The sequence below is a fragment of the Neoarius graeffei genome, chromosome 28, assembly GCF_027579695.1.
Source record: "Neoarius graeffei isolate fNeoGra1 chromosome 28, fNeoGra1.pri, whole genome shotgun sequence".
In the NCBI taxonomy this organism is placed as follows: domain Eukaryota; kingdom Metazoa; phylum Chordata; class Actinopteri; order Siluriformes; family Ariidae; genus Neoarius; species Neoarius graeffei.
The window spans coordinates 23,128,105-23,155,086 of record NC_083596.1 but is presented as its reverse complement, the minus strand read 5'-3'; the positions used below and the strand labels follow the sequence as shown (position 1 = coordinate 23,155,086).

The window sequence follows — 26,982 nt, the reverse complement described above, 5'->3', positions numbered from 1 at the left end:
CCACTCTGACCGACAGAGATGAGGTAGCAAATGTTTAAAATTGAATAAAAACTGTTTCCAGCATCAAAATGTCTGGCTGTTGTGTATACGGTTGTCAGAATCGATATTCCACCGGCAGACTCAAGTTTTGCAGGATTCCGACAGGATGACGACCGTTTCAGAGCATCCAGCTGCGGCTGCAAGCGATTAAACGTGTTGACCGAAATGACGACACAATAAAAAATGCTCGCATCTGCAGCGCCCACTTTATATCAGGTAAAGCTATCTATCGACGTTACTGGGGCAAGGCATATGATTTTTGATCTGGTAAGGAGAGTAATAGCCTGAGTTAAATTTGAAAGAACAGTAACACAGAAGCATAATTCATGTTTGCATAACAAATATATCGTAGAGCTCTGAACTACGTATGTTAGCTACAAGCCAACAACACCAAATAATAGGCTACTTATCCTGCCATACAGATGCAATTCACTGTGAGGACGTAATTTTCTCATTTGTTGCTTATAACCCAAGCCTCATACATGTATATTTGGCCACTTGCTAACGTCTTCAACCCACTCGTAAATAGCACCAGGATCTGGAGGTTGGTCACCATTTGTCCAAGTCAACTTGTTGAAGTCATCATCACTGATGGGTCACTGGTGGGTCGAGTGAGCTTGGATAAACTTGACTTGTCCAACGCCATCCATCACGATCCATCATCATTGCCGGGAGATTGGTTGGTTGGCCCCCAGTGTCTGGACAGAGTTGATCAATATATGTTGTCCCAGGACGACCCACACGAAGATGGCCATGTCAGGGGGTCCAAAGACACAGTTCACTAGCAAGTTCTTGCTTAGCTCTGAAGCAATGCCTAGCGAATCCTTGTTGAGGTAACATTCGCAATCTTTTGTTGTTAATCCCCTTGCATAGCGAGCTTGACAAGCTGTTCATCTCCGCCATACTTACATTGCCAAGATGCATGTGCATACAGTGGGGCAAAAAAGTATTTAGTCAGTCACCAATTGTGCAAGTTCTCCCACTTAAAAAGATGAGAGAGGCCTGTAATTTTCATCATAGGTATACCTCAACTATGAGAGACAAAATGAGAAAAAAAAATCCAGAAAACCACATTGTCTGATTTTTAAAGAATTTATTTGCAAATTATGGTGGAAAATAAGTATTTGGTCAATAACAAAAGTTCATCTCAATACTTTGTTATATACCCTTTGTTGGCAATGACAGAGGTCAAACGTTTTCTGTAAGTCTTCACAAGGTTTTCACACACTGTTGCTGGTATTTTGGCCCATTCCTCCATGCAGATCTCCTCTAGAGCAGTGATGTTTTGGGGCTGTCGCTGGGCAACACAGACTTTCAACTCCCTCCAAAGATTTTCTATGGGGTTGAGATCTGGAGACTGGCTAGGCCACTTCAGGACTTTGAAATGCTTCTTACGAAGCCACTCCTTCGTTGCCCGGGCAGTGTGTTTGGGATCATTGTCATGCTGAAAGACCCAGCCACGTTTCATCTTCAATGCCCTTGCTGATGGAAGGAGGTTTTCACTCAAAATCTCACGATACATGGCCCCATTCATTCTTTCCTTTACACGGATCAGTCGTCCTGGTCCCTTTGCAGAAAAACAGCCCCAAAGCTTGATGTTTCCACCCCCATGCTTACCATACTGTGGTAGGTATGGTGTTCTTTGGATGCAACTCAGCATTCTTTCTCCTCCAAACACGACAAGTTGAGTTTTTACCAAAAAGTTCTATTTTGCTTTCATCTGACCATATGACATTCTCCCAATCCTCTTCTGGATCATCCAAATGCTCTCTAGCAAACCTCAGACAGGCCTGGACATGTACTGGCTTAAGCGGGGGGACACGTCTGGCACTGCAGGATTTGAGTCCCTGGCGGCGTAGTGTGTTACTGATGGTAGCCTTTGTTACTTTGGTCCCAGCTCTCTGCAGGTCATTCACTAGGTCCCCCCGTGTGGTTCTGGGATTTTTGCTCACCGTTCTTGTGATCATTTTGACCCCACGGGGTGAGATCTTGCATGGAGCCCCAGATCAAGGGAAATTATCAGTGGTCTTGTATGTCTTCCATTTTCTAATAATTGCTCCCACAGTTGATTTCTTCACACCAAGCTGCTTACCTATTGCAGATTCAGTCTTCCCAGCCTGGTGCAGGTCTATAATTTTGTTTCTGGTGTCCTTTGACAGCTCTTTGGTCTTGGCCATAGTGGAGTTTGGAGTGTGACTGTTTGAGGTTGTGGACAGGTGTCTTTTATCCTGATAACGAGTTCAAACAGGTGCCATTAATACAGGTAACGAGTGGAGGACAGAGGAGCCTCTTAAAGAAGAAGTTACAAGTCTGTGAGAGCCAGAAATCTTGCTTGTTTGTAGGTGACCAAATACTTATTTTACCGAGGAATTTACCAATTAATTCATTAAAAATCCTACAATGTGATTTCCTGGATTCTTTCCCCCCCATTCTGTCTCTTATAGTTGAAGTGTATCTATGATGAAAATTACAGGCCTCTCTCATCTTTTTAAGTGGGAGAACTTGCACAATTGGTGGCTGACTAAATACTTTTTTGCCCCACTGTACATACTATGTCATCATTGTGTACAACTGTGAACAGGTCTATAGTTCTTGCTGGTTGCTCCAAAATCACCTACCCTAGCTTTAATATTCTGAGGCACACTAAGTACCGTAGACGCCTATACTATAAAGAAGTACTTTTTCATTTTCACTGACCATGCCTTTCATTCCAAGGTGATGTTTGGTCTGTGTTTAAATAAACAAACAACTGACCTCTAAACACTAAATGGTTGGCAGACAATACCACAGATCAGTAAATGCTGTTTGCTGTTTTGCTCAATTCCTCCGGGTGCTCCGGTTTCCCCCACAGTCCAAAGACATGCAGGTTAGGTTAACTGGTGACTCTAAATTGACCGTAGGTGTGAATGTGAGTGTGAATGGTTGTCTGTGTCTATGTGTCAGCCCTGTGATGACCTGGCGACTTGTCCAGGGTGTACCCCGCCTTTCGCCCGTAGTCAGCTGGGATAGGCTCCAGCTTGCCTGCGACCGTGTAGAACAGGATAAAGCGGCTAGAGATGATGAGATGAGATGAGATATTCAGCTCTTCCTCTCTCAAATCAAAAGACTAAGAATCCAGTAGTCTCTCATCCTGTTAAAATCTGGTCCCAAATAAGAAAGCATTATGGATGGACAGACATGTCAGTTCTTAGTCCATTGTTAAATAATCATGCGCTCCCTCCATCAGTCTCAAACATATCATTTAATCAATGGAACCATAAAGGGATTCAATGTATAAAAGATTACTTTATCGAAACTGTTTTTCCCACATTTCAACAATTACAAAACAAATTCAATTTGGAAAGTAAAGACTTCTTCAAATGCCTACAGATTCGAAGTTGTATAAAAAGCCTATTTCCGTCCTTCCTTAATCAGCCCCCATCCTCCACTATGGAGACAGTGCTTCTGTTTGATCCAGTTAAAAAGGGTTTAATAACAAGGATCCATAATTGGCTATCACAGGAAGACTCAGCGCCTACGTTAGACCATCTGAAAAAGGCTTGGCAGGAAGATCTAGGAGTGATTATTACAGATAGTCAGTGGTCTAAAGCCCAAGAATATGTTCATTCTACTTCTGTATGTATTAGACATGGTCTTTTGCAGTTCAAGGTTCTACACAGATATCATTTATCTAAACTGAAAATGTCAAAGATGTTTCCCTCTGTTGATCCTTCCTGTGACAGGTGCACACTGGGACCGGCCTCACTAGCACATATGTTTTGGAATCGTCCGTACATTATACATTGCTCACTCGAGTTTGTTGACGGTGCAGTGGCTGGCTGCTTTATGTCCCGGGGCTCCCTCATGCCTGTGTTACCTTCTGGCTCTCTCCTTTTAGTTATGCTGTCATAGTTAGTTGCCGGAGTCCCTGCTTGTACTCGGTGCAATATGTATACTGTTCCTACTTATTCAGGTGACATTGGGCATACCTAACCACCTGTGTTTTCTTTCTCTCCCCCCCCCACCCCAAATCTGTCCCTCTGAGTTACATGGAGTCAACAGGAAATCTTTTGGTGGAGACGGTGGGGACCTCGACTGGCTATCGTAGCCTGCAGGGAATTGGCCGTCAGACATTCTGTCGCATGTCCCAGACCCGGTGAAATGTAACTGAATTGTCTTGGCCAGGCCTAAGGGTCCCATCTGCATCTCATCATTGCTGAGGAGTGTGCTCCCATCACCCAATCAAGCATCCAGCCAGAGCAGGTCATGATATATTTTTTACCATATTAACATGCCATTGTGCGTCATGCCTGATGTAAAGACTCTCGTCTCTGCGAGCCTACCACACAGATTTAATACTTGTCATTTTTAGGGCATACCTAACAACGTGTTTTCTTTCTCTCCCCCCCCCCCCCCAATCTGTCCCTCTGAGTTACATGTTGATCCTGGGATTGAGATGCTGGCCTCTTCTGCCCCTCAGACCTGCTTGATCCATCCTGGTGCCCTGTGTCTGGTCGGAGTTTTATCGCCCCACTCCTGTGAAGGACGGCCCCATGAGGACAGTTGAGGGTTATACCTGTTAAAACTGTTAATATTATAGTCAGGCTGTCTGTTGTTGCCCAAATGAGGATGGGTTCCCTTTTGAGTCTGGTTCCTCTCGAGGTTTCTTCCTCATGTCGTCTGAGGGAGTTTTTCCTTGCCACCGTCGCCACAGGCTTGCTCATTGGGGATAGATTAGGGATAAAATTAGCTCATGTTTTAAGTCGTTCAAATTCTGTAAAGCTGCTTTGCGACAATGTTTATTGTTAAAAGCGCTGTACAAATAAACTTGATTTGATTTGAAAACTTGATTATAACATATTGGAACACTATAGACCTCCTAAAACCAACAACCTGTTTATCCAAGAGTTCTCCGACCTCTTATCAACTCTGGCCTCCCAAGCTGATAAACTTTTAATATTAGGTGATTTTAATATACATGTTTGTTGCCGGCGGCATGGTGGTGTAGTGGTTAGCGCTGTCGCCTCACAGCAAGAAGGTCCGGGTTCGAGCCCCGTGGCCGGCGAGGGCCTTTCTGTGTGGAGTTTGCATGTTCTCCCCGTGTCCTCATGGGTTTCCTCCGGGTGCTCCGGTTTCCCCCACAGTCCAAAGACATGCAGGTTAGGTTAACTGGCGACTCTAAATTGACCGTAGATGTGAGTGTGAATGGTTGTCTGTGTCTATGTGTTAGCCCTGTGATGACCTGGCGACTTGTCCAGGGTGTACCCCGCCTTTCGCCCGTAGTCAGCTGGGATAGGCTCCAGCTTGCCTGCGACCGTGTAGAACAGGATAAAGTGGCTAGAGGTAATGAGATGAGATGTTTGTTGCCCAACCAAACCCATGGTTAAAGAATTTGTAAACTTAATTGACTCTTTCGGTCTCTGTCAATCTGTCTCTGGTCCAACACATTATAAGGGCCACACTTTAGATCTTGTCCTATCCTCTGACCTTTCTGTGTCTGGTCTTGAAATGGTTGACACGGGAGTCTTTGACCACTCCTTGATCGTGTTTGATTCCTCTTTACCCCACCTCAGTCCAAGCCCTCCACTGCCCCCCTCGCTGAACAGACGCATAAACTCTGCCATAGCCTTACATTTTTCTAACACTTTCATGGTCTCACAAGCTCAGCACATTTCTTCTGTCCTCTCTTCCTGTAATGATACAGAGGAGCTACTCTCCCTGTTTAACGTCTCCTGCTCTGTCACTCTAGACTCTGTAGCGCCCTTAAAACCTAGACGGCCCAACCTTACTTTTGTACACACCCCTTGGCTAAATGACTCCACCCGTTCCTCAAGACAAGCCTGTAGGAGGGCGGAGCGAAAGTGGAAAAAAGACAAGCTACAAGTGTCTTATGAGTTGTTCAGGGATAATTTAAAAATGTATCAATGTACTATTAGGAAGGCCAAAGAACAGTATTACTCAGACTTAATTTCTACAAATGCCCACCGACCTAAAGTGCTGTTCAATACCATAAATTCAATTTTAAATCCTGTTACCACTGCTGGCACAGTTACCCCATCTAATGAATCTTGTGAGCGCTTCTCAACCTTCTTCACCAACAAAATTGATCAGATAAAAGCCAGTATCATTCCCCCACTATCAGACCCTTCAGATTCTCGTGCCATCACCTCCCATTTCCAACACTTTCAGCCAGTATCATGCTCACAGCTAACAGAAGTGGTTCAAAACATGAAGCCTACTTACTGCTCTCTGGACATCCTGCCATCACGTCTCTTTAAGGAGGTTTTCTCTATCCTTTGTCCCACTGTTTTGGCCCTCATCAACAGCTCTCTAATGAGTGGCAGTGTCCCTTTGAGCTTTAAACATGCCATTGTACAGCCACTCCTCAAGAAACCCTCACTTGACTCTGACAACCTCAAAAATTATCGACCCATCTCTAAGCTGCCTTTCATGTCAAAGATTCTAGAAAAAGTTGTTTTTAACCAGATTTCCTCTTATTTGAAAATATTCAATATTTATGATAAATTTCAGTCTGGCTTTAGATCTGTGCACAGCACAGAATCTGCTCTTTTAAAAGTACACAATGACATCCTACTCACTATTGACTCTGGGTCTTGTGCTATTTTAGTACTGCTTGATCTAAGTGCAGCTTTTGACACAATTGACCACAACATCCTTTTTAAAAGACTAGAGGAAGATGTTGGTTTGAAGGGGCAGGTACAGGAGCGGTCCTGGGGGCGGTCCGACCGGGCAGCCGCCTGGGGCGGCATCGCGGGGGGGGCGGCACGAGCGCGGGCGCGAAAAAAAAAAAAGAGCTCGTGCAGGAGATCAGGAACTTTCCTGACTTGCCATCAGCAACTGTGACCCCCCCTTGAGCTGATCACATTCATGCACGAGTTGGAGCTATCAGAGATCTACCCCAATTTCTGGACTGGACTCAGAATTGCTGCCACTCTGCCTGTCACTGTGGCTCAGGCAGAGAGGAGCTTCTTGAAGCTAAAACTGATCAAGACTTACCTAAGGTCAACAATGTCACAGGAACGGTTCAGTGGCCTTGCTGTGATCAGCATAAACCACGCCTTAGGGGAACAAATCTCATATGAAGACATTGTGGAAGAATTTGCATCCAGGAAGGCCAGAAAAGCCAACTTTTAGGTTGTGCTTTCACTTTTGCATCCTGAATATAATTGCCACTTAAATGTATATAGACTGTTTTCCTCTTACTTCTTTTGCACGTCTTGTTATTTATGACAAATTATAGTGGCTTGCCATTTTTGCCACTTTAAAGAGTGTTAACTTCTTCATTTGTTACTTCTTGTTATTTATGATACACAATAGTGTTTATTTCTTCTTATGTGTACAGTAATATGTATAGGATTTACCTCTTCTCTGTCGTTAGTTCATTTATTTATGATACATGATTGCGTTTTACCATTTTTGCCACTTTAATGTATAGTATTTTTAGATCTTTTGTCACTTCATGTTATTCTGTAATTGTGATTGTTTAACTGTTTAGCTTCTTTTGTTATTTATATGGTGCGACTTTAATGGAGGTTTAAGTCTTCTTGTTAATAATAATGGTGAATGGTACTCTATAATAATTCATTGTGCACTCTGTTGGTAAAACTGACTGACTTGTGCAATATTTTGACCATCGGGTGGTGCTGTAGTGCAGTTGTGCTTTCTTGAATAGCTGTGGATAGCTGTAATGCGAAGTCATTGAGTCTTTTTGTTTATTGTTTATCTTTTATTGTTTATCTTTGTATTTTTTATTGCACTAGTCATTAAAACTGGAAATTTGTTCTTGAAAATAGCTGTTGTGAGTTTGTGTATGGGGTCGTGTGTGTTCTGGACGAAGTTAGTGTTTTCTTAGGTGGTGGGTGGGAGGTGGTTGTCGGGTTGGGCCGGGGGGGAGTCCGCGCCGTTTTTCAGCAGCCGCGTCACATGACCAACGCCAGCGAATCAGGAAGGTGGATGTCACAGTGACGTTGTCCAATGACGACGCCAGCTAGAGCTCAGCACAGCGTATCCGCGTATTCTCAATGTTTACACAGCACCGGACCAGACACGATCTGGATTGAATACGTGGACCCTGGCGGATTCCCGTTTCCCAGCGTTTTAATGTAAACGGACAGTGCATCCGCGAAGAAAACGAGACAGATACGGTCTAATGTAAACTTGGCCTGACTCTCTCTGTCCTCCTGTGAGTCCCCGAAACACAGGAGAGCCAGCTCCTCAGGCCAGGACTCGGCTGTCTACATTCATCTTAACAATGAAGGACACTCATTTCGGGATTGTGACGTACGCATTTTAGCCAGAGAGGATCGTTGGTATGAGCGAGGAGTCAAAGAAGCCATTTTTGTCAACCTGGAACGGCCATCACTGAACAGAGGTGGGGGTCTAAGACATCATTTGTCAACCATCTACAAGGTGGTCTTGGACACTCTTCCCAGACGGCTGGGTGTACGCCAGGACCCAGCTGTTTTCGGGGACTCACAGGAGGACAGAGAGAGTCAGATTGCCATTGATCACCCTAACGGGCAATCCTTTGATCACCCTAACGACTCGCCATTCACACCCAGCCTCCAGCGACCCACACCAACATGATGCCTCAATGACACCTTAGATGAGCTGGTCATCAGAATTCTGATTCTGATTCTGAGCCAGGAGAGGATAAATATCTGATACTCCCTATTAGTCAGACAGAACTGAGGAAGCCTTTTGGACGAGAGGTGAAACGTTTTCAAAAATCTTCAAGCAAGTCCAGTTGCCCATTTCTACCACCCACAGTTTACTATGACCTGGATGATTGAGAATCTTCACAGACACATTCAGAAAGTACTGCACAGGGAATCATTTGTCTGAAAATACATTTGTTTGTACAATTTTGAATAATTTAGGGGATTTTTATTGGGGGGGACAATTCATGTTTTTCAGAAATTGGGGGGGGTCATGTCCCCCCCAGGATCTGCACCCATGGCTGGAAGCAGAACCCCCACCCACCCCACTTGGCCTTAGTGAAAGATATTTTGGGACATTTAAAATTGGAGAAAATTAAATATTCATTGAAGGGGAAATCTAATGTTTTTTACTCAACTTGGCAGTCTTTCCTAAATTATTTCAGTACAGATATATGATTATTTAGTTTGATACAGTGATGTATATGATGTCCTCTGATGTTTGTTCTTTTGTTTTTGTGTGCACATTTTTGTACCATGATGAAAAAGCTTCAATAAAGAGAAGATTAAAAAAAGAAATTCCATCCATTCACACCTACAGTCAATTTCTCATCTCATCTCATTATCTCTAGCCGCTTTATCCTTCTACAGGGTCGCAGGCAAGCTGGAGCCTATCCCAGCTGACTACGGGCGAAAGGCGGGGTACACCCTGGACAAGTCGCCAGGTCATCACAGGGCTGACACATAGACACAGACAACCATTCACACTCACATTCACACCTACAGTCAATTTAGAGCCACCAATTAGCCTAACCTGCATGCCTTTGGGGGAAACCGGAGCACCCAGAGGAAACCCACACAGACAGAACATGCAAACTCCACACAGAAAGGCCCTCACCGGCTGCTGGGCTCGAACCCAGGACCTGCTTGCTGTGAGGCAACGGTGCTAACCACTACACCACCGTGCCTCCCAGTGAGAAATTAAAGAAGTAAAAGAAACTAAAAGTAGCAGAAATAGATGCACTTACCATCCTCTTTGACCAAAATGCTTCATGTAAGTGTGCTGTCGGAAAAGGCGTGCAGCCCAGACAGAGAGAGAGAGAGAGAGAAAATGAATATGAATGAATACAAGGACTGTCTTTTTTTATCTTGTGACAAATCTTTCTTGTGGCATTGCATGCATTTCTTGGATTTTGGCACTTCCTTGTACAAATACCAAAAAAACAAGTTTTGTTGCTGTGTTGTGGCTCTCCAGGCTTGAAAAAGAAACAAGCAGAAAATGCAAAGCTTGTGCTAATTGTTCAGTAAAATGGGGGAAAAAACCTAAATGAACACAATGTTTCACTTTCATGATCACAAAAATGCAGGAAGCTAAATATAACATCAGTCCGACATATTAATTACAAGCAAAGTGAGGATGATGGACTAATAATAATAATAACTGTAAACATTTTTCATCTCATCTCATTATCTCTAGCCGCTTTATCCTGTTCTACAGGGTCGCAGGCGAGCTGGAGCCTATCCCAGCTGACTACGGGCGAAAGGCGGGGTACACCCTGGACAAGTCGCCAGGTCATCACAGGGCTGACACATAGACACAGACAACCATTCACACTCACATTCACACCTACGGTCAATTTAGAGTCACCAGTTAACCTAACCTGCATGTCTTTGGACTGTGGGGGAAACCGGAGCACCCGGAGGAAACCCACGCGGACACGGGGAGAGCATGCAAACTCCACACAGAAAGGCCCTTGCGGGGCACGGGGCTCGAACCCGGACCCTCTTGCTGTGAGGCGACAGCGCTAACCACCGTGCCGCCCTGTAAACATTTTTATTATAAATATTACATAATGTGTACATATTTTATTTTAAAAATCCTAGAAACGAAAACAAAATACAGACTGAAATAAAAAACTTCCTATTTTGTACTCTCATTACGTCACGGACTGTCGACGATTACTAAAACCCATGACACGGAATGTGACGTGACGTGACATGACATCGCTCACGGGCTCTTGTCACGTCACGTCCAGGGGGATCTTACCTTAGCTGTCCTGTCACATGTCATGGTATAGTTTGGATAACATACTCTAGTTAGTTAAGAATAATCAAAAGAAAGAAATAACAAACAAATTAGTGTGTATGTGTGAATATTTATTTCTTCTTTGGTTTTCCACGTTTGCTCTGACATTTGATACATTTTAAATTCTTTGCTTTGTGAATTTCATCCTGGGTTTTATGCCCCAGTCCTTCACATGATGGATGATACCACTGTTTACATTTAGTACAACTGAAATGCAATTCACTCTCCTCCAGAGGTGGACAAAGTATCCAAGTTTATTACTGAAGTCAAAGTACAGATCCCACTGGTTAAATACTCCGATACAAGTGAAAGTTGTCCAGTCAAATTTTTACTTAAGTTAAAGTATACTGAAGTACTTGCTTTTAAAAATACTTAAGTTTTAAAAGTACATTGTCAACGCATTGTTGTATTACTGCCATAATGCTTACAAAACCTAACACCTCTAAAGCAACCAACTGGATTTCTGACTAGTTTGTAGAACCTGTACAGCTGAAACTCCACCTGACATGCTAGCAAACTCTTTTCAAACTTGAAATCATATTGGGTAGCTAATGCTACTAGAAAAGAAAGATTTCTACATTCTGTTTATTTGGCAAGATTATGCTAAAGTTGATGCTATTCATGTTAGCATAACTCTGTCTTTACATGTTAACTTACAGTGTCCAAGTTAACTAGCTATGTGTAAACGTTAGCCGTGGACAAGGCTATAGCAACTTGGTGGACAAATCCATGGAAAGTCATTTGACTAACCAGACTGCATAGCTATTGCAACGTTATCGCTAGCCCTAAAAGCACAGACAACTTCATCACAAGATTTCTCTTGGAATAAAATGTTTACATACCTCAATACGTATGCTTCCGTAGGTCAGACGTCGAGTTTTTGTAGGCAAAACAAAGCAAACATTTAAAACGAAACGAATCTTTAATCCTTTCTGAAAACTGAAACATGGGTTCATGGGCCATGAGTGCATGCATTCTTCAGAAAAACCGCCTCTTTCCGTTCTGCCATCAACTGATTGTATTCAAATAATGCTGCTGAGAAATCATTGAACTTGATTTTATACAGTCTATGGACATGCAATGACCCTAGTGATTTACTGATAAACTGTCTCAGTGTCACCTGCGAAAAGACCAATCATGTTTTATAAAAGCAAACAAAAAACATCCACTTTCAAAGCTGTGTAGTAACGAGGACCTTGATAGAAAGATAGTGGAGTAAAAAGTGTGATATTTGTCTTTCAAATGTAGTGAAGTTAAAGTCATAAGTTTCCAAAAAAAATACTCAAGTAAAGTACAGATACTCAAAAAGTGTACTTAAGTACAGGACTCAAGTAAATCTACTTCGTTACTGTCCACCTCTGCTATCCTTTGGCATATTTCAGGAACAGTATAACTGCTCCACTATTGGGATCCTATTAATATCTACGGGTTGTCAAAGAGGGTGGCACAGTGGTGTAGTGGTTAGCACTGTCGCCTCACAGCAAGAAGGTCCTGGGTTCGAGCCCTGTGGCTGGAGAGAGCCTTTCTGTGTGGAGTTTGCATGTTCTCCCCGTGTCCGTGTGGGTTTCCTCCAGGTGCTCCAGTTTCTCTCACAGTCCAAAGACATGCAGGTTAGGTTAACTGGTGGCTCTAAATTGACCGTAGGTGTGAATGGTTGTCTGTGTCTATGTGTCGGCCCTGTGATGATCTGGTACCTTGTCCGGGGTGAACCCTGCCTTTCACCCATAGTCGGTTGGGATAGGCTCCAGCTTGCCTGCGACCCTGTAGAACAGGATAAGCGGCTACAGATGATGGATGGATGGATAGATGGGTTGTCAAAGAATGGAAATTGAACTAACTTTGAAACGTTTTATTAGATGTTTCCTCATAACTGCTTTTTCATACATTATTGTTGATGGGCATATGCTACTGCAAATGGAAAAGGCTAATGCAGTGGCGTGCACAGATAGACACGAGGTGGTGCTCAAGCACCTGCCCCTCTGCCCTCTGTCCAAAAAAGTGCCCGTTTGAATTTTTTTTTTTTTTTACAGTTTACTAAGGCCAATGTCAACATGATCTTTTAGAAAAGCCGCGGCATTAAAAGCATGTGTGAAAATAATGTCCCGATGTGTGCCCCCTCCGCACACACACCGGACCTCTGTCTCTCTTGCTCTGTCACGTGAACAAGCGTGCAGTGCATTCAATGTGAGGTTGCAGCAGCATAGCGTCCTGGAAGCCACGGCCTTGTCGTAGCGCAGACAACACATCGGGCAGTCAGTCAGCTCTTCCCCTGCCCCACCAGCCAGGTAACACATGAATCGAGTTAAAATGTATTGTTTGCCCTCTAAGCCCAAGCTGTAATTATTTTGTCGTGAAGTAGCCCGTCGCATACAGAAACAACTGCACCACGGGCGATTGCTCTAAGACAGCGAGGGAGGCTCAGCCTCCTCTAAAAATGGCGAACATTGTGTAGGATGAATTGCGCTAGGCTTATGTTATAGCCGACCTTATAACATTGCTATTTCAGATCCAGAATCATAGAAATATATGTGCTCAACCCACTACAGCGCGAAATCATTCCCTTATAACTTTTCCCAGTTCACCTAATGTGTGCGTGATTTTTTCCCCCTCGTGACAGCACGATGCAGCCCAGCCTCAGTGGATTGGGAGCTATGTGCTTGTCAATCTCAAAATGCAAGACGATTATTGGACAAATACTGCGAAAACGCCCGCCCACGGAGTCTCACGGACTCCCAGCCTCAATGGACTTCAACGGCATTTGGGAGCGATGCGCTTTTCAATCTCAAAATGCAAGACGGTTATTGGACAAATACTGCGAAAACGCCCGCCTACGGACTCCCAGCCTCACAGTGGGAGGGACATGGCAGTTTCCGCGAGGAGACTGGTGATTGGTGAAAGCGGCCCGATGTTTTCTTTGATTGACAGCTCGTTTCAACTATAGACAGGCAGCGGTACAGTGTTGCCAGATTGGGTGGTTTTAAGTGCATTTTGGCGGGTTTTGAACATATTTTCGGCTGGAAAACGTCAGCAGTATCTGGCAACATCAGTTCAGTCCCATGCAGATTCGCAAGTGCTGTGGTGTATTGTAAGAGATCAGCTTACATTTCGATTTCATTCATTACATACGGTTTCTACCAGCTTTTTTAGTTTGTATATATTTTCATTGTAAATAAAGTGTAAATATAGTGTTGTCAAGTTTGCTATCTTAGTTCCAGAAATTTCGTTTATTTGAGTGACTGAACTTGAACTTGAACTTGAGGGGGCTAGTCAGCTAGCAAGAAAGCTGCGCACGGATGCCAAGCATTGCTGATTTAATTTTGGCGAAGCCATTTGCCAGTCTTCCTTTCGAGGAAAAAATTAAAATTAAAGAGCAGGGTAGACCAACGCCTCAAATTGACTTGGTGAAAAAGGTAGGGAATAATACTCGTTCCTTTCAGCTCTCCTGGTACGAGAAAGTGAATTGGCTAACAGCAAGTGACCCACATCAACAACAGTAAATAGGCTACTTTAGTAATATGTCATGGATGGACCAAAAATATAGAATCTATTTAAAATGTTTATGCTGAGTATATTATATTGGAGGCGGCACGGTGGTGTAGTGGTTAGCGCTGTCGCCTCACAGCAAGAAGGTCCTGGGTTCGAGCCCCGGGGCCGGCGAGGGCCTTTCTGTGTGGAGTTTGCATGTTCTGTCCGCGTGGGTTTCCTCCGGGTGCTCCGGTTTCCCCCACAGTCCAAAGACATGCAGGTTAGGTTAACTGGTGACTCTAAATTGACCGTAGGTGTGAATGTGAGTGTGAATGGTTGTCTGTGTCTATGTGTCAGCCCTGTGATGACCTGGCGACTTGTCCAGGGTGTACCCCGCCTTTCGCCCATAGTCAGCTGGGATAGGCTCCAGCTTGCCTGCGATCCTGTAGAAGGATAAAGCGGCTAGAGATAATGAGATGAGATATTATATTGGAATATATGTTTTTCTGGATATGAATTAAACACAGCTACAATTTGGAAAACATTTTTAAACAAAAACACAGCCGAGGTCAATTTTTAAACAACATGCCACAATTTTAAAATATAAAATGTTAATATATACCCCCCCCTCAACACCACCATCATGTATATTGGACAGTAGGCTAATGGGCCAAAAGAACCTGTTATTTCACAGTTTGTGACCCTGCCAACAATCAGCCAGATCAGAGGCAAGAGTATGGGCAAAATTGATGTGTTTTTTCTTTTAAAATCTGGAAATATCGTAACCGACCAGCCTCCCCTGTTTGAAAGACTACCAGCCACCACTGAACTGCACATAAGTATTATATTTTTTGCTAGACCATTTTCAGATTTAGGAAAACAAAAATTTCTTTTTCTATTTTGTTCAACTAGAGATTCCTGGCAAAGTCAAAAAGCCTTGATGTAATAAATTAACATTAAGTGGTTGTTTTACACCTTTAAAAACTAAAACGGGTCAGTGGCGACCCGAGCACAAGAGGAGGGTTAAATCTCAGACTTTTATAATAAGGTGTTCCACATGCGCAAAAAAGTGCCCTTTTTTCCCCGCAGAGCACTTGCCCCCCAAAATGTCTGTGCACGCCACTGGGCATTAGCAATGGCAAAGAGCCTACAATCATTACCATTACCCTGCATGTCACATGATATATGATCAACAGTGACACAACTTTACAGATTGTTTTGATCACTTTAAAGCTCTTTTTTTTTTTTTCTTCTTTTTTTTTTTTATTGTCAGATAGCATTGCATACATTTTGTATAAAAAACATATATAACAGTCTGCCAGGGGTTGATCACTTTAAAGCTCAAGACCTCAAGGGGGGGAAGAGTGACGTCACGTAACATTACGTCACGTCTGACGCGTTTTAGCAACAAGTGGGCGTGTCCTACAGCAGCACCGCCTCGGCTGCTCAGGTGAAGAGTTTCACACGGAAGGGCGTCCACTTAGTGTGTTAAACAAGCTGCTGTGAAGATTTTAGCGTGTAAATTACGAAAATAGACCCCAATTACTCCAGTGAAATATCTTTATCATCTTTTCTTCCTAAAAGACGACTGTTTGAAACGGAATATTTTGTTTATCCGTCATGTTCTTCGTGTTTGTACTTCTCTGCTGGCAAGCAACAGGTAAGGGGAGTAAAACTGAAACACCTGAGGAGCTGTTGTGTAGGAAATGGATTAATTTTAATTTCTCGTTACTAGGAAACTTAATTCTTAATTTCCCTGAGGGAACCCTTCCAAAGTGATTAATAAAGTTTTATCTATCTATCTTTTATCTAATGTTAAACAAGTCATTTGGTTGTCTTTCTTTCATATTTTGGCAAACCCTGAACGCGTCGATAGGTCCTGCTTATTTTATCGCAGAGGTACAAATGTTCAGCTAACTTTTTATATTATATTTATATTTTATATTATATTATTTCTTTGCTTTTTGTAAATAAGCAACTGGTCGATAGCATATTTGTTGAATATAAATATGTAAACTTGTATGATATTTACAGGCATAATTTTAAACGTAAGATTTAATTATTTAGAAGTGTATTTTTAATCTGACTCGTTCGCCAGGTGTTTCTAGTCCAAGCACTCGGGTTACACTGGGGTGCGTCCTAAATAGTTCCGTCCTCACTATGTGCGCGCACTTCATTCGGCTTGACGTCGCACCGCTTGTAGTTCACCTAGTGGCCACTAGGGTGTGATTTGGGATCGAGCCCTCCTGCAGTATCGCCTTGACAGCCCTCCCCCTCCGTCGAAACCGGCTGTCTGGCAGTCAGAGAACAAACAAGGAAGTGATCCGAGGGCAAAGACTAACTTGAAGAAAGTCGAGGGTTTTTTTTTTTTGTCTTGTATAAAAGTATTATTAGGTCGATAATGCGTCTGTATTCATGTTAGTTGACGTGAACGACGCCTCTGAGTCACATCATGAAACTTTTTAATTAAATGAAGTGAGATTTCTGAAAGGAGATACGCAGAGCCTTTATTTTTAAATACATTTGAGTGGATAGTATCTCCATCCTTGACTCTTGTATGCTGCATAAATGACAATAATAAAAAAATATATTTTGAGAGTTAAAATCGACCGCAAAGTTGGGATTCGAGCTGCACGAGCCATGCCTGTGTGTGACGTCACAGCAGGAACCGGATTTAAAGGGCACCAAATTAATTTTTTTTTTTATATGAAAGTATGTCCCTTTACACACTCATCCAGAAGGGTGATTTTGCACAAGGCCATCTGTCTGCAGCAGAAAAAAATATAAAACAACAAAACGCGTCTGGAAAAATCCCAAGGGAGTCTGGAGCCAGATTCGTGACGTCACCTGCGGAAGCGCCAGCAGGCTGCGCGAGCTTTGCGCAGTCTCAGTGCAAGCGCTCCCATTTCTCTCTCACTGTCCGGTCTTTTGGGAAACGATGAGTACTAATCCCATCAAGATTGGTGTTGCTACATCCTCCTACGATACATCTGTTAACCATTTTAATAATTACGCGCTAACGTTGAAGAAATTTGCAGAAAACCACCAGGTCGTTTTCTCAAACAAACCAGCGCTGACGTAGGATTCAGAGGGCGGAGTCCCACACCTGACGTCACGAAAATCAATGTTTCCCGGGAAATCCAAATGCAGAGTTTTTTCAGAGGTGGACCAATTCGCCTCAAATGGCTTGATTTCAAATGAATATTTCTAGTATTGTGCAAGGTAAAAAAAAAATTGCACAAAATGTGGCACATTTGACCAAAGTTTAATATAAAATAGGAGAATTACATTGATCTTGCTCCTGAATTTACTCATAATATGCACTTTCCATATCACCATAGGTGAGAGTTCGGACTTTCACCTATGGTCATGGGCTTTGGGTAATGACCGAAAGAACAAGATCGCAGATACAAGCAGCCAAAATGAGTTTCCTTCGCAGGGTGGCTGGGCACTCCCTTAGAGATTGGGGTGAGAAGCACAATCACTCGGGAGGAGCTCGGAGTAGAGCCGCTGCTCCTCCACATCGAGAGGAATCAGCTGAGGTGGCTCGGGCATCTCTTTCGGATGCCTCCCTGGGGAGGTGTTCCAGGCATGTCCCCCGGGGAAGACCCAGGACACGCTGGAGGGACTATGTCTCTTGGCTGGCCTGGGAACGCCTTGGTGTTCTTCCTGAGGAGCTGGCCGAGGTGTCTGGGGAGAGGGAAGTTTGGGCTTCCATGCTCAGACTGCTGCCTCCGTGACCCGGCCCCGGATAAGCGGATGAAGATGAGATGAGATGCACTTTAAAGCCAAGGCCTTTTACAGCTATAGGCCAAAGTCATATTAATAAATTTATGTTGAAAGTAAGAAATACCCTTACCGACTTGCTCAACTAAGACTGATTTGACTTCATTGATTGTGGGTTGACTCTCATTAAAACAGGATGGGTGTTATAGCTTGTGCAACATACATGTACATGCATGCATTTTCACTGATGAAACGTAAAAGTCTAATTAAATAATCAGATGAACTGAGACGATCACATTCTGAAGCAAATTAAATAATCTTATACCGGTAACTTAAACACACAATACAAGTTACATGTATTAATCTAAATGCAGGTAAACGTGTTTTTGTTTTGTATCCAAATGAGAGTTGGAGTTTACCCGTCTGTGTTCTCGCTTCTTGAAGGCTGATCTCGTGGCTGATTGTTTTGAAACATTCTCACTTTCAGTTCTCCATTCATTCTTTTCTTCCACATAAGGGTGAGACTGCAGCGATATCCAGCAGAGAAATCAGACACCTGCTCCACTCATTCTCCGTTTTCTCCATACTGGGTACTCCGCTATTACTGCTCGGCTCAGGCAATTACTAAAACCCGGGATGGCACGGAACATCACCAGTTTTAGCAACAACTGCAGGATCACTGCCCGAGCAATATGTCATGTCCTGTTCTGTCCCGGGTTTTACCAGCAACCTGCAGCTCATGCTGTGGGAGAACTGGTGCAACTCAACTTACTTTCCTTTATAAATACTTTCCTTTTCTTGTAGTTTTCTTTTCCTTTAATTATTGGTACTGCACCCTCTTTCAATACAGGCTTATAGCCAACGCTCCTCAACAGATCACAGGTCTCGTACGAGTCCTCAGTAAAATGAGCAGAGGAGAGACCACTTCGTAGGCGCCCAGTGTGCCCGTGAACTTCTCGCAAAACACATCCAAATCTTTGCAGTTTGAACATTCTTGGGCCATGAATGCAACATGAGTCCACCTTCTGTCGTGTTGCTGCACCCGCCAGCAACACATCTACGTGGCATGGCGATAAATTAGCTCAAAATGAAGGATCGGAGTTGCAGTCAGCTCCAGAATGTTAAGAGTTACATGTCTTTCTGAACTTACAACGTAAAGTTCAGAAAGACATGTAACTCTTATTAATGTTCTGCTTATATGGTATTGCATCCCAGCAACTGTATATGGTCTGGGCTCTCTCCTGTTCATTTAGTATGGTTTACCCAACAGTGGTGCCACCACAGTCATATAAAGGAAATATTCTGGAGTGGGAAAACAAACACCAAGCCAATAAATGTGCAAATATAGATTTCCTATAGAACCTGAGTTTTCATCGAAATTTTCTGTCCTAAAGAACACACTTGGCAAGTTCTATCGAGTGCTGAGAAAAGCCTGCTGAAATTTCTTGTTCTAGAGGAGACAATTCAGTTTCCTATAGAACACCAGAGTTCTATAGAATTCCATTGAGTCCTACTTTTTTTTTTTTTTGCGCCCTTCACCATGAACCATAGGTGAGGAAAAATGTGAAACTAGGGTTATCGGAGATGCAGTTTCAAGACATTTGGGGAGGAATTTCCGATTTATTATAAACAGTAAAATAGTCTGAAGTGATGGTAATAAATACAAAAAATTTTAATAGAACTGCCATATAGTAATGAATGGGTGACATGGTGGTGTAGTGGTTAGCACTGTTGCCTCACAGCAAGAAGGTTCTGGGTTCGAGCCTGGTGGCCTTTCTGTGTGGAGTTTGCAGGTTCTCCCCATGTCTGTGTGGGTTTCCTCTGGGTGCTCACCGGAGCACAGTCCAAAGACATAGTTAGGTTAACATGGGGTGGCTTTGGGCTGAGGTGCCCTTGAGCAAGGTACTTAACCCCTGACTGCTCCCCGGGCGCTGTCGTATGGCTGCTCACTGTTCTGGGTGAGAGCGCGCTCGTGTTCACTGCTTCAGATGGGTTAAATGCAGAGGATGAATTTCACTGTGCTTGAGTGTGCATGTGAGACATAAAGGCTTCTTCTAAAAAGAGATTTGACAAGACAGAACTTTGTTTTTGATGTTTATAAAATCAAGTAACAGTTACAATGAGATTTTTCGGATATATTTGAAAAAAGTTCATATCATGGTATTTTCATTTGGCATTGCACTGTTATAATAAGTGAATCTGTATTCATCTGACGAGTGACACTTCTTGCAGCAGCAACTGTATAAAAACAAATGTGTATAAACTTGTGTATATGTTTATAATGTTAACGATTAACATTAACTGCATGACAGATGTCAAGTCTCGCTATGTGACTCCCCTACCAGGATACGTTGCATTTCGTCACAAGTCAAAATGTAAACAATGTCGAAAACAGGCTGTATACAATAATGGGACAGCGATCGATATTGATTTTTAATATTTAGCCGACCAGCATTTATACATGGACCCATACACAGACCTATTTCACTTGGTAACCATAGTGACTGCTAAAATTATAGAACTATCCGTGGTTCGAGGCCTTTTTGAAAACTAGGCATGTAATGTGCTGTTCCGCTTCTTAGTCACCATTTCTAGCCATGTGGTAGCACGGCTCAATCACAGTTAACACAACATTGTCGACACCTTGCCAGCCAATCAGATTACATCTTATGGCCTCTGCATGCACTTGCGACAAGGCTTTCGCAGATAGCTTTTCGCAGACAGTTGTAATTTATCGTTGAGCAGGGAGTAATAGGCGTGCGCGATGTTATTCACCGCCACAACGCAAGGGGGCGCGAAGTCACGAAATCGCTAGGAGTAGTTGGTGGGTGTGGTTAGTGGAGTGTTTATCCTCCGGTTACTTATAATGACTAGAACTGGAGTTGTATAGATATACGTACTTCCTCAATCAACCGCTCTTCGTGCTGCTCCATCTTCGCTTGTGTTTTTAAAAATGGCAGTCGTGAAAACAAACCAAACCGGGAAAGTAGGGAAGCGGAAGTGCGTGTACAGCGGATGCAGAGTGGACCAATCAGAGCCCTCTTGTCTGCGAGGCTTCTGCGGTGGTCACAATTTTTGGGAGGTGCGCGCAGAGCGTCTGCGAAGGTGGGGTGGGGGCTACGCAGATGCCATCTGCGACGCCATCTGCGAGGACTGGGTTGTCAGCATAAATTGGCCTTTAGTTAAAGCACAGGGCAGCATAATGGCTGCCTATATTTCCTATGGATGTGTTAATATCTGGCCATTATTTAGTTGATGAAACTTAGTTTCACCTCGCATACTGTGCAGTTTTGTACAGATATGTAAACCAAAATATTTTTTTGTTACTCACTGAAAAGTAGACGGCGGCAAATCCTACTACAGATGGCAATTTGCTGCTGCCAACCAGCTACTTTTGAGACCTCTGAGGTTTTAAAGACGGCACACGTTTCTTTAGTCCCCCCCCGTGTCATCACCACGAGTTGGCCTAGTGGTTAGCGTGTCTGTCTCTTGATCGGGAGTTCTATAGACCTCTTGCAGTCATGTGACCAGAATGTAAACAGCCGCCATCTTGTCGGTCAACAACACCGCTGAATACTGCTGCACTTGTGTACAAAATGGATCAATTTCAACCGACGGACTACACGGCTTATTTTTCTAATGAACAGATAACTAGATATATGTCTAAAATAAACGACCTACAGATTAGTGACCCTTATGGCTTACCGGACGTAGTTTTCACAACTGTGTCAGTGGATATTGAACTGCCAGAGGTGAAATACCCAGACGTGTATAATTACCTCATTAACTTTCCCTCGCTGTTCAGTGGTGAAGCACTGCGTGCTTATAAATCTCTGGACAGTTATCTTTACAGAAATTCAGGATTTGTCAGCGACTCAGATGTGGCATCTTGTAAACAAGAAAATAACAATCCTCATTGGACGGGTAAGTCACTTAAGTATTGAGTATAGCACTGACCAGCCGATTATAGAATAGAATAAGGTAATTCCAGCTGTAATTCCAAATTGTCTGTCTTGTATACCATGGATCTGGCGTTGGAGAGGTAGAGGCTTGGCAATGGAGGTTTGAGTGGCTGTTTTCTGAGCTTAGTCAACAGGCCGGCTCTGCAGCCTCGCTTTTGCTTCCTCTCCCGCTGCCTTCGCCTGCCAGACCCGATGATAATTCACGGAGACCCTGCTGGTCTCGCTATCTCGTCCGGAACGTTGTGCATGCGATGGAAATCGCTACAAACCGTCATTTTCTGCTGGAAACCAGTGTCCACTAAGTCCATACAGTTGTAGTGGATATTGAAGTCCGGTACAGACGAACAACACGCAAAAATACACACAAAAAACATAAAACGTGCACAGGTAGGGAGAGCTTGTAGCCGTAGCATCCCCATCATGCGCCGCCATATCCACTATTATGGTTGAATATTTTATATTATCAGTTAGATCAAGTATCAGTAGTCTATCACTATTACTGTATATATGGTATACCTGATAGCAGCAATCCATTTTGCACGCCTGTCAGGGTTCCGTGGCAGCCTACTGTCAAGTGTATGTGAGCATCATGGGTTTCCCACACTTGAAAGGGAAGGACTCGGACACAGGATTCCACTCGTCTTATGTTTTATTGATTTTCAGTGGAGTTGACGTTGTAGTAGAATTGTATGTAGTAGGTTTTTCCAGAGGAAAAGGTAGAACCATAAGCAGAAGTGTAACCAGAAGTAGAAGGCGGAAATATGGCGTTTGACCGACAAGATGGTGTCTGTTTACAATCTGAATCGGCTGTGACGTCACATGCAAGTGGTCCATTCATGGTTGGGTCATACCAAAGGCCATCATAAAAATGGTACCTACTGCCGTCTGGTAAGGTACGCTGCAATACAGATGCGAGTGGGGAGTCAAACTCTCGCAGTTAGCAGAGGACCCCCCCCCCCACACACACACACACACACACACACACACACACACTGTAACCCTAGCTATGTAACAGGTGAGAGGCCGAGGGCTACGGAAACGGAGATCGGCGCCGCCCTATGCGCCACATGGTGTGGGAAGGGACTTTGACTTTTGTGTTATACAATACCCTGCCATCACCTCAGTGTCATTAACAGGTGACTCATGTTCACTAACTAATCTTTCACTTCCTCAAAGGCTTCCTTGGTTATTTAACTCCTTCATAGATTATATTTGCAGATTAAATACTTTCGCCTTGTAGAAAGGGATCATATAACATTTTTAAGGGGGGAAAGAAAACTATATGATATGAGAAGCAACATTACTCTTGTCCTGTTTGGGATTGTTTCAGTTCAGATTCCCCCCATCCCATCCATGTTCAAGTTTAAACCAGGGCCATTCAAATACATTTGCAGGGGGGCCAAACTAGAAAATTATAACATTTGTGAGGGCCGGAGGGGCAATTGACATAAAATTAATATCAGCTAAAGGCAATTAAAATATACTATAAGGTACATAATATATGAAATAAAACAAGGTACATTATTCTTTTCCTTTCCTTTATTATTGAAAGCATTCAGCATGTTGTAATGATTACAACAAAAGCTTCCCTAAGTGCAAAACTGCAAATGCAAATAGTGCATAAGACTTGTGATAAGTATTTTGAGAAATATACACAGCTTTTACCCTTAAAACAGTAAACATAAGTAATAGCTTGTATAACAAATTCAGACAATCAAAATAAAGCTGCCATAAGTGCAAACTGCAGTTTCAAGCTAGCCTAGTAAACTAGACCCACCCGCCTAGCGGCCAAAAATATTTTTGCCTAGCGAGTGGGTCTAGCCTCGCACCATATAAACAAAAACACCCCGGGCATCAAATCGTGCCCGTCAATCACAACGCAAGGTTTTTGTTTGGATTCTTTGGGCGGGCTTTTGCAGGAGTGACGACAAAGCTGCACGATGCTGGAGAAAGCGCAACAGGAAAAATGGCTACGGCTATTGAACAGCGCACGTTTGACTCTGCTTTGGAATCAGTTTTAGAAGAATTAGACTTGGAGTTTTCGTTGAAACATGAGCAGGAAGAGGCTCTCCGCTCATTCCTTTTCAAGAAGGACGTTTTCGCCGTTTTGCCGACCGGCTATGGCAAAAGTCTGATCTACCAGCTGGCTCCGCTCGTAGCCAAAAGGATGGGGGCTAGTTTGTGCAGTATGAAGAATTAATAAACAGCTTTGAAACATAACATTACTTTTTGATTGTTTATTTTCCCGTTATTTTAAATTTAAGGGAAATTATTTCACCAAACACCACTAAATAAAAACTCTCAAACAGTTTAAGCAAACCCTTAAACACTTGAAAAAAATGTGTGTTAAGTATGTGGTACAGACTCCAAACTTGTGGTCATTATCTCCAAACTTCTTAATATCTAGACCCTGTTTATTAATTAATACGCATTTGAAATAAATAATTTTTCAAAGGCCTCCCCCACTGCTTTCTGTCGCTCTGACTACGTCACAGTCACTGTTGCGCTGATTGGTCAGAGCGTTGGCCTATACGCGCAGAGACAGTTTGAAAGACAGCGGTTTGTTCCTCCTACCCGCTTCGGAAATGTCTACGGATCGAGGCCAGACTAAATATTCACATTTAGTCTGGCTTGCCAGGCTAGTTTCAAGCATCAAATCTTATTTGGGGTGATAACATTCAAATATCCCTGAAATATTCTTTTAAAACAGTACACATTTTAAAACGAGATCAACATTTCAAGTGTACAGCAAGTACAAATCTGCTAATTAAAACAGTGTGCTGTAAACATACTCTTGATGAAAACTGACTACTAACGAGTAGTTTTTTTTCCTCATTTAGTTTACCTTATTTATCAGTGAGCTCTCTTGTTCGGTGCAAAAGCCACCAATTGCACGCTGACTTTGTTCCAAAGAAGTTAGCAGTCTGTCTATTCTCCTTCGTCTCTCCTCGGAGCCCTCTCGGTATTGCTCAGAAAATGAAGCAAGTTTTGTTGTAAAATGTCTCTTCACGTTGGACTCTTTGGCCACAGCTACAGATTCGTTGCACAATAAACACACAGGTCTATCGCTTGCCGTAGTTGGCAAAGTAAATAAGTACTTTTCAGTCCATTCGCTTTGAAATTTATGGTTTTCTCTGTCAACTTTGCGGTGTTGCTTGGACAGTGCCATGTTGCCACTGCTGTAGCTGCATGGTGTGTCACGTCATGAGAATCAGCGAGAATGAGTGTTTGTCACCATGGAGACGACCTGTACTCTGGTCTGTGCCAGCATGGTAGAGAAAACTGTGTGCCGTGGCAGATACATAGATTTTATTTATTTATCTTTTAAAAATCTGCTGCGGGCCGGATTAAATTTCAATCGGGCCGCTATTTGAATATGCCTGGTTTAAACTGCTGTTTGATTTGCTTCTGATTTTTATGTGAAGGAGAATAAAAGAGCAAATGCTTAATATCCATTGTTAAACCAGTTCACTTTTATTGATGTAATATTTTTAACAGGCATTTGCTTATGTTTACATGCACACTAATACTGTGTTCTGGATTTTTCTCTTATTTAAAAAAAAAAAACATTCCTACGATGCTGTTTACATGGCAAATGAAAAGTCCAGTAACCTTCCCGTTTCTGATTTAGCCGTGCATACTCTGATTGTCGAGTTGGTTTGTGTATAACGCAAAGAGCTGACTAAACCGGTAAGAGGCCGTGTGTCAGAAATTGCTGTAAAACCTCCAATTGAAGTGCATATTCCAAATGCGCTGTATGGACCCTTTTCAGTCACGTGACCTTCGTAAACGTGACCGCCATTTTGGACATGTAGTGGACTTCGGCTCAAATCGGTTTGAATGCGAGGAAGGCGACAAACATAAAAGAAAAAGGAGCGAGATGCAGAAAACTGTATTTACTAGTTTACTGTAATTATGATCTGGCAGCTATTTACACCGGATCCAGTGTAAATAGCTGCCGGAGCCAAGGTCCGAGGTTCCGGAGCGCGCGCGCCGGCTCCAGCCGGAGCCGGCGGCGAGAGAGCGCTCCGGCCGGAGCCGGCGGGCGGGAGCGCGCGCCGGAACCTCGGACGTTGGCTCCGGCAACTATTTACACTGGATCCGGTGTAAATAGCTGCCAGGTCATAATTACAGTAAACTAGAATGGAATGTTAACAGCAATGTAATGCCTTTTCTGGCTAATTTTATTCGTCTTACCTCCAACAAAGTGGTCACTACACAAGCGTTGGTATGCCGCTATCCATCTTCTCCGTCGGTCAGCATCTACCGGGATCCGATAAAATGATAACCCTTGCCTTGTTTGTTGATGGTTACTACATCCAGGTGCACAACAATATAGTGGCATGATGGAAGTCTTGGTGAAAATAAACACTTTCTTTGCTGCCGTTCCTCAATGTTGGCTGTGGTAAACTACTGGTAGTACACGTCCAAAATGGCGGCCGCGTTTGTCGTGACGTCACGTGAAAAGGGTCCATACATGTTCCAATCCCACGTGCCTTATTCAGAAAATGCTAAATTGGGGTTAAGGCCAAATCAGGAATATCCAAACGGAGTACATTATGTTTGCATGATCTGTAGCAAATTCTGAATGTTACAAGGAGTAATAGGAGTATTAGGGTGCATGTAAATGTACCGAATGTCACGAAACAGGTTTACAGAAATTCAAATGTAGATTTAGTTCCTGAATGAGCAAGCCCAACACTTCAGTGGCAAAGAAAAACTTCCTGAGGAACTTATCTTTTAAGAGTCAAAACCAGTAGTAGGATTATAAATCATTACGCTTTCACAACACGAAAGAGACAAATGTTACAGTGGATGGAAAAGAGGTTCAGTATGAGCAGAATGTTAATAAGAGCCCTGGGGTGAGCACAGGACAGTCTTTATGATTACAGCAGCTTTCTTGAGTACAAATCTATCTTGTTAGGCTGGGCAGACACTGTATTTTTTTTTATTTTTTTTCTCAATCGCGGTATTTAGCTGCTGCTCACACTACGAGTGAATCGCAGGGATAAACAGCACGCAGCTTACGATTCCTGTTCTCACACTA

The 26,982-nt window shown here is 43.1% G+C and overlaps 1 protein-coding gene and 1 long non-coding RNA gene across 2 annotated transcripts in view; one reads left to right on the top strand and one right to left on the bottom strand.

The window, feature by feature from the left end:
* LOC132875615 (uncharacterized) overlaps positions 1-9,755 on the bottom strand; it is a 38,595-nt gene extending 28,840 nt beyond the window's left edge. The window contains exon 1 of the long non-coding RNA XR_009651847.1: positions 9,725-9,755. This is a non-coding gene — a long non-coding RNA (uncharacterized LOC132875615). The remainder of the gene's footprint in view (positions 1-9,724) is intronic.
* Positions 9,756-15,678: 5,923 nt separating this feature from the next.
* Positions 15,679-26,982, top strand: part of f11r.1 (F11 receptor, tandem duplicate 1) — a 41,280-nt gene continuing 29,976 nt past the window's right edge. The window contains exon 1 of the mRNA XM_060912528.1: positions 15,679-15,907. Coding sequence (XP_060768511.1) covers positions 15,868-15,907 — 40 coding nt within the window. The 5' untranslated portion in view covers positions 15,679-15,867. The remainder of the gene's footprint in view (positions 15,908-26,982) is intronic.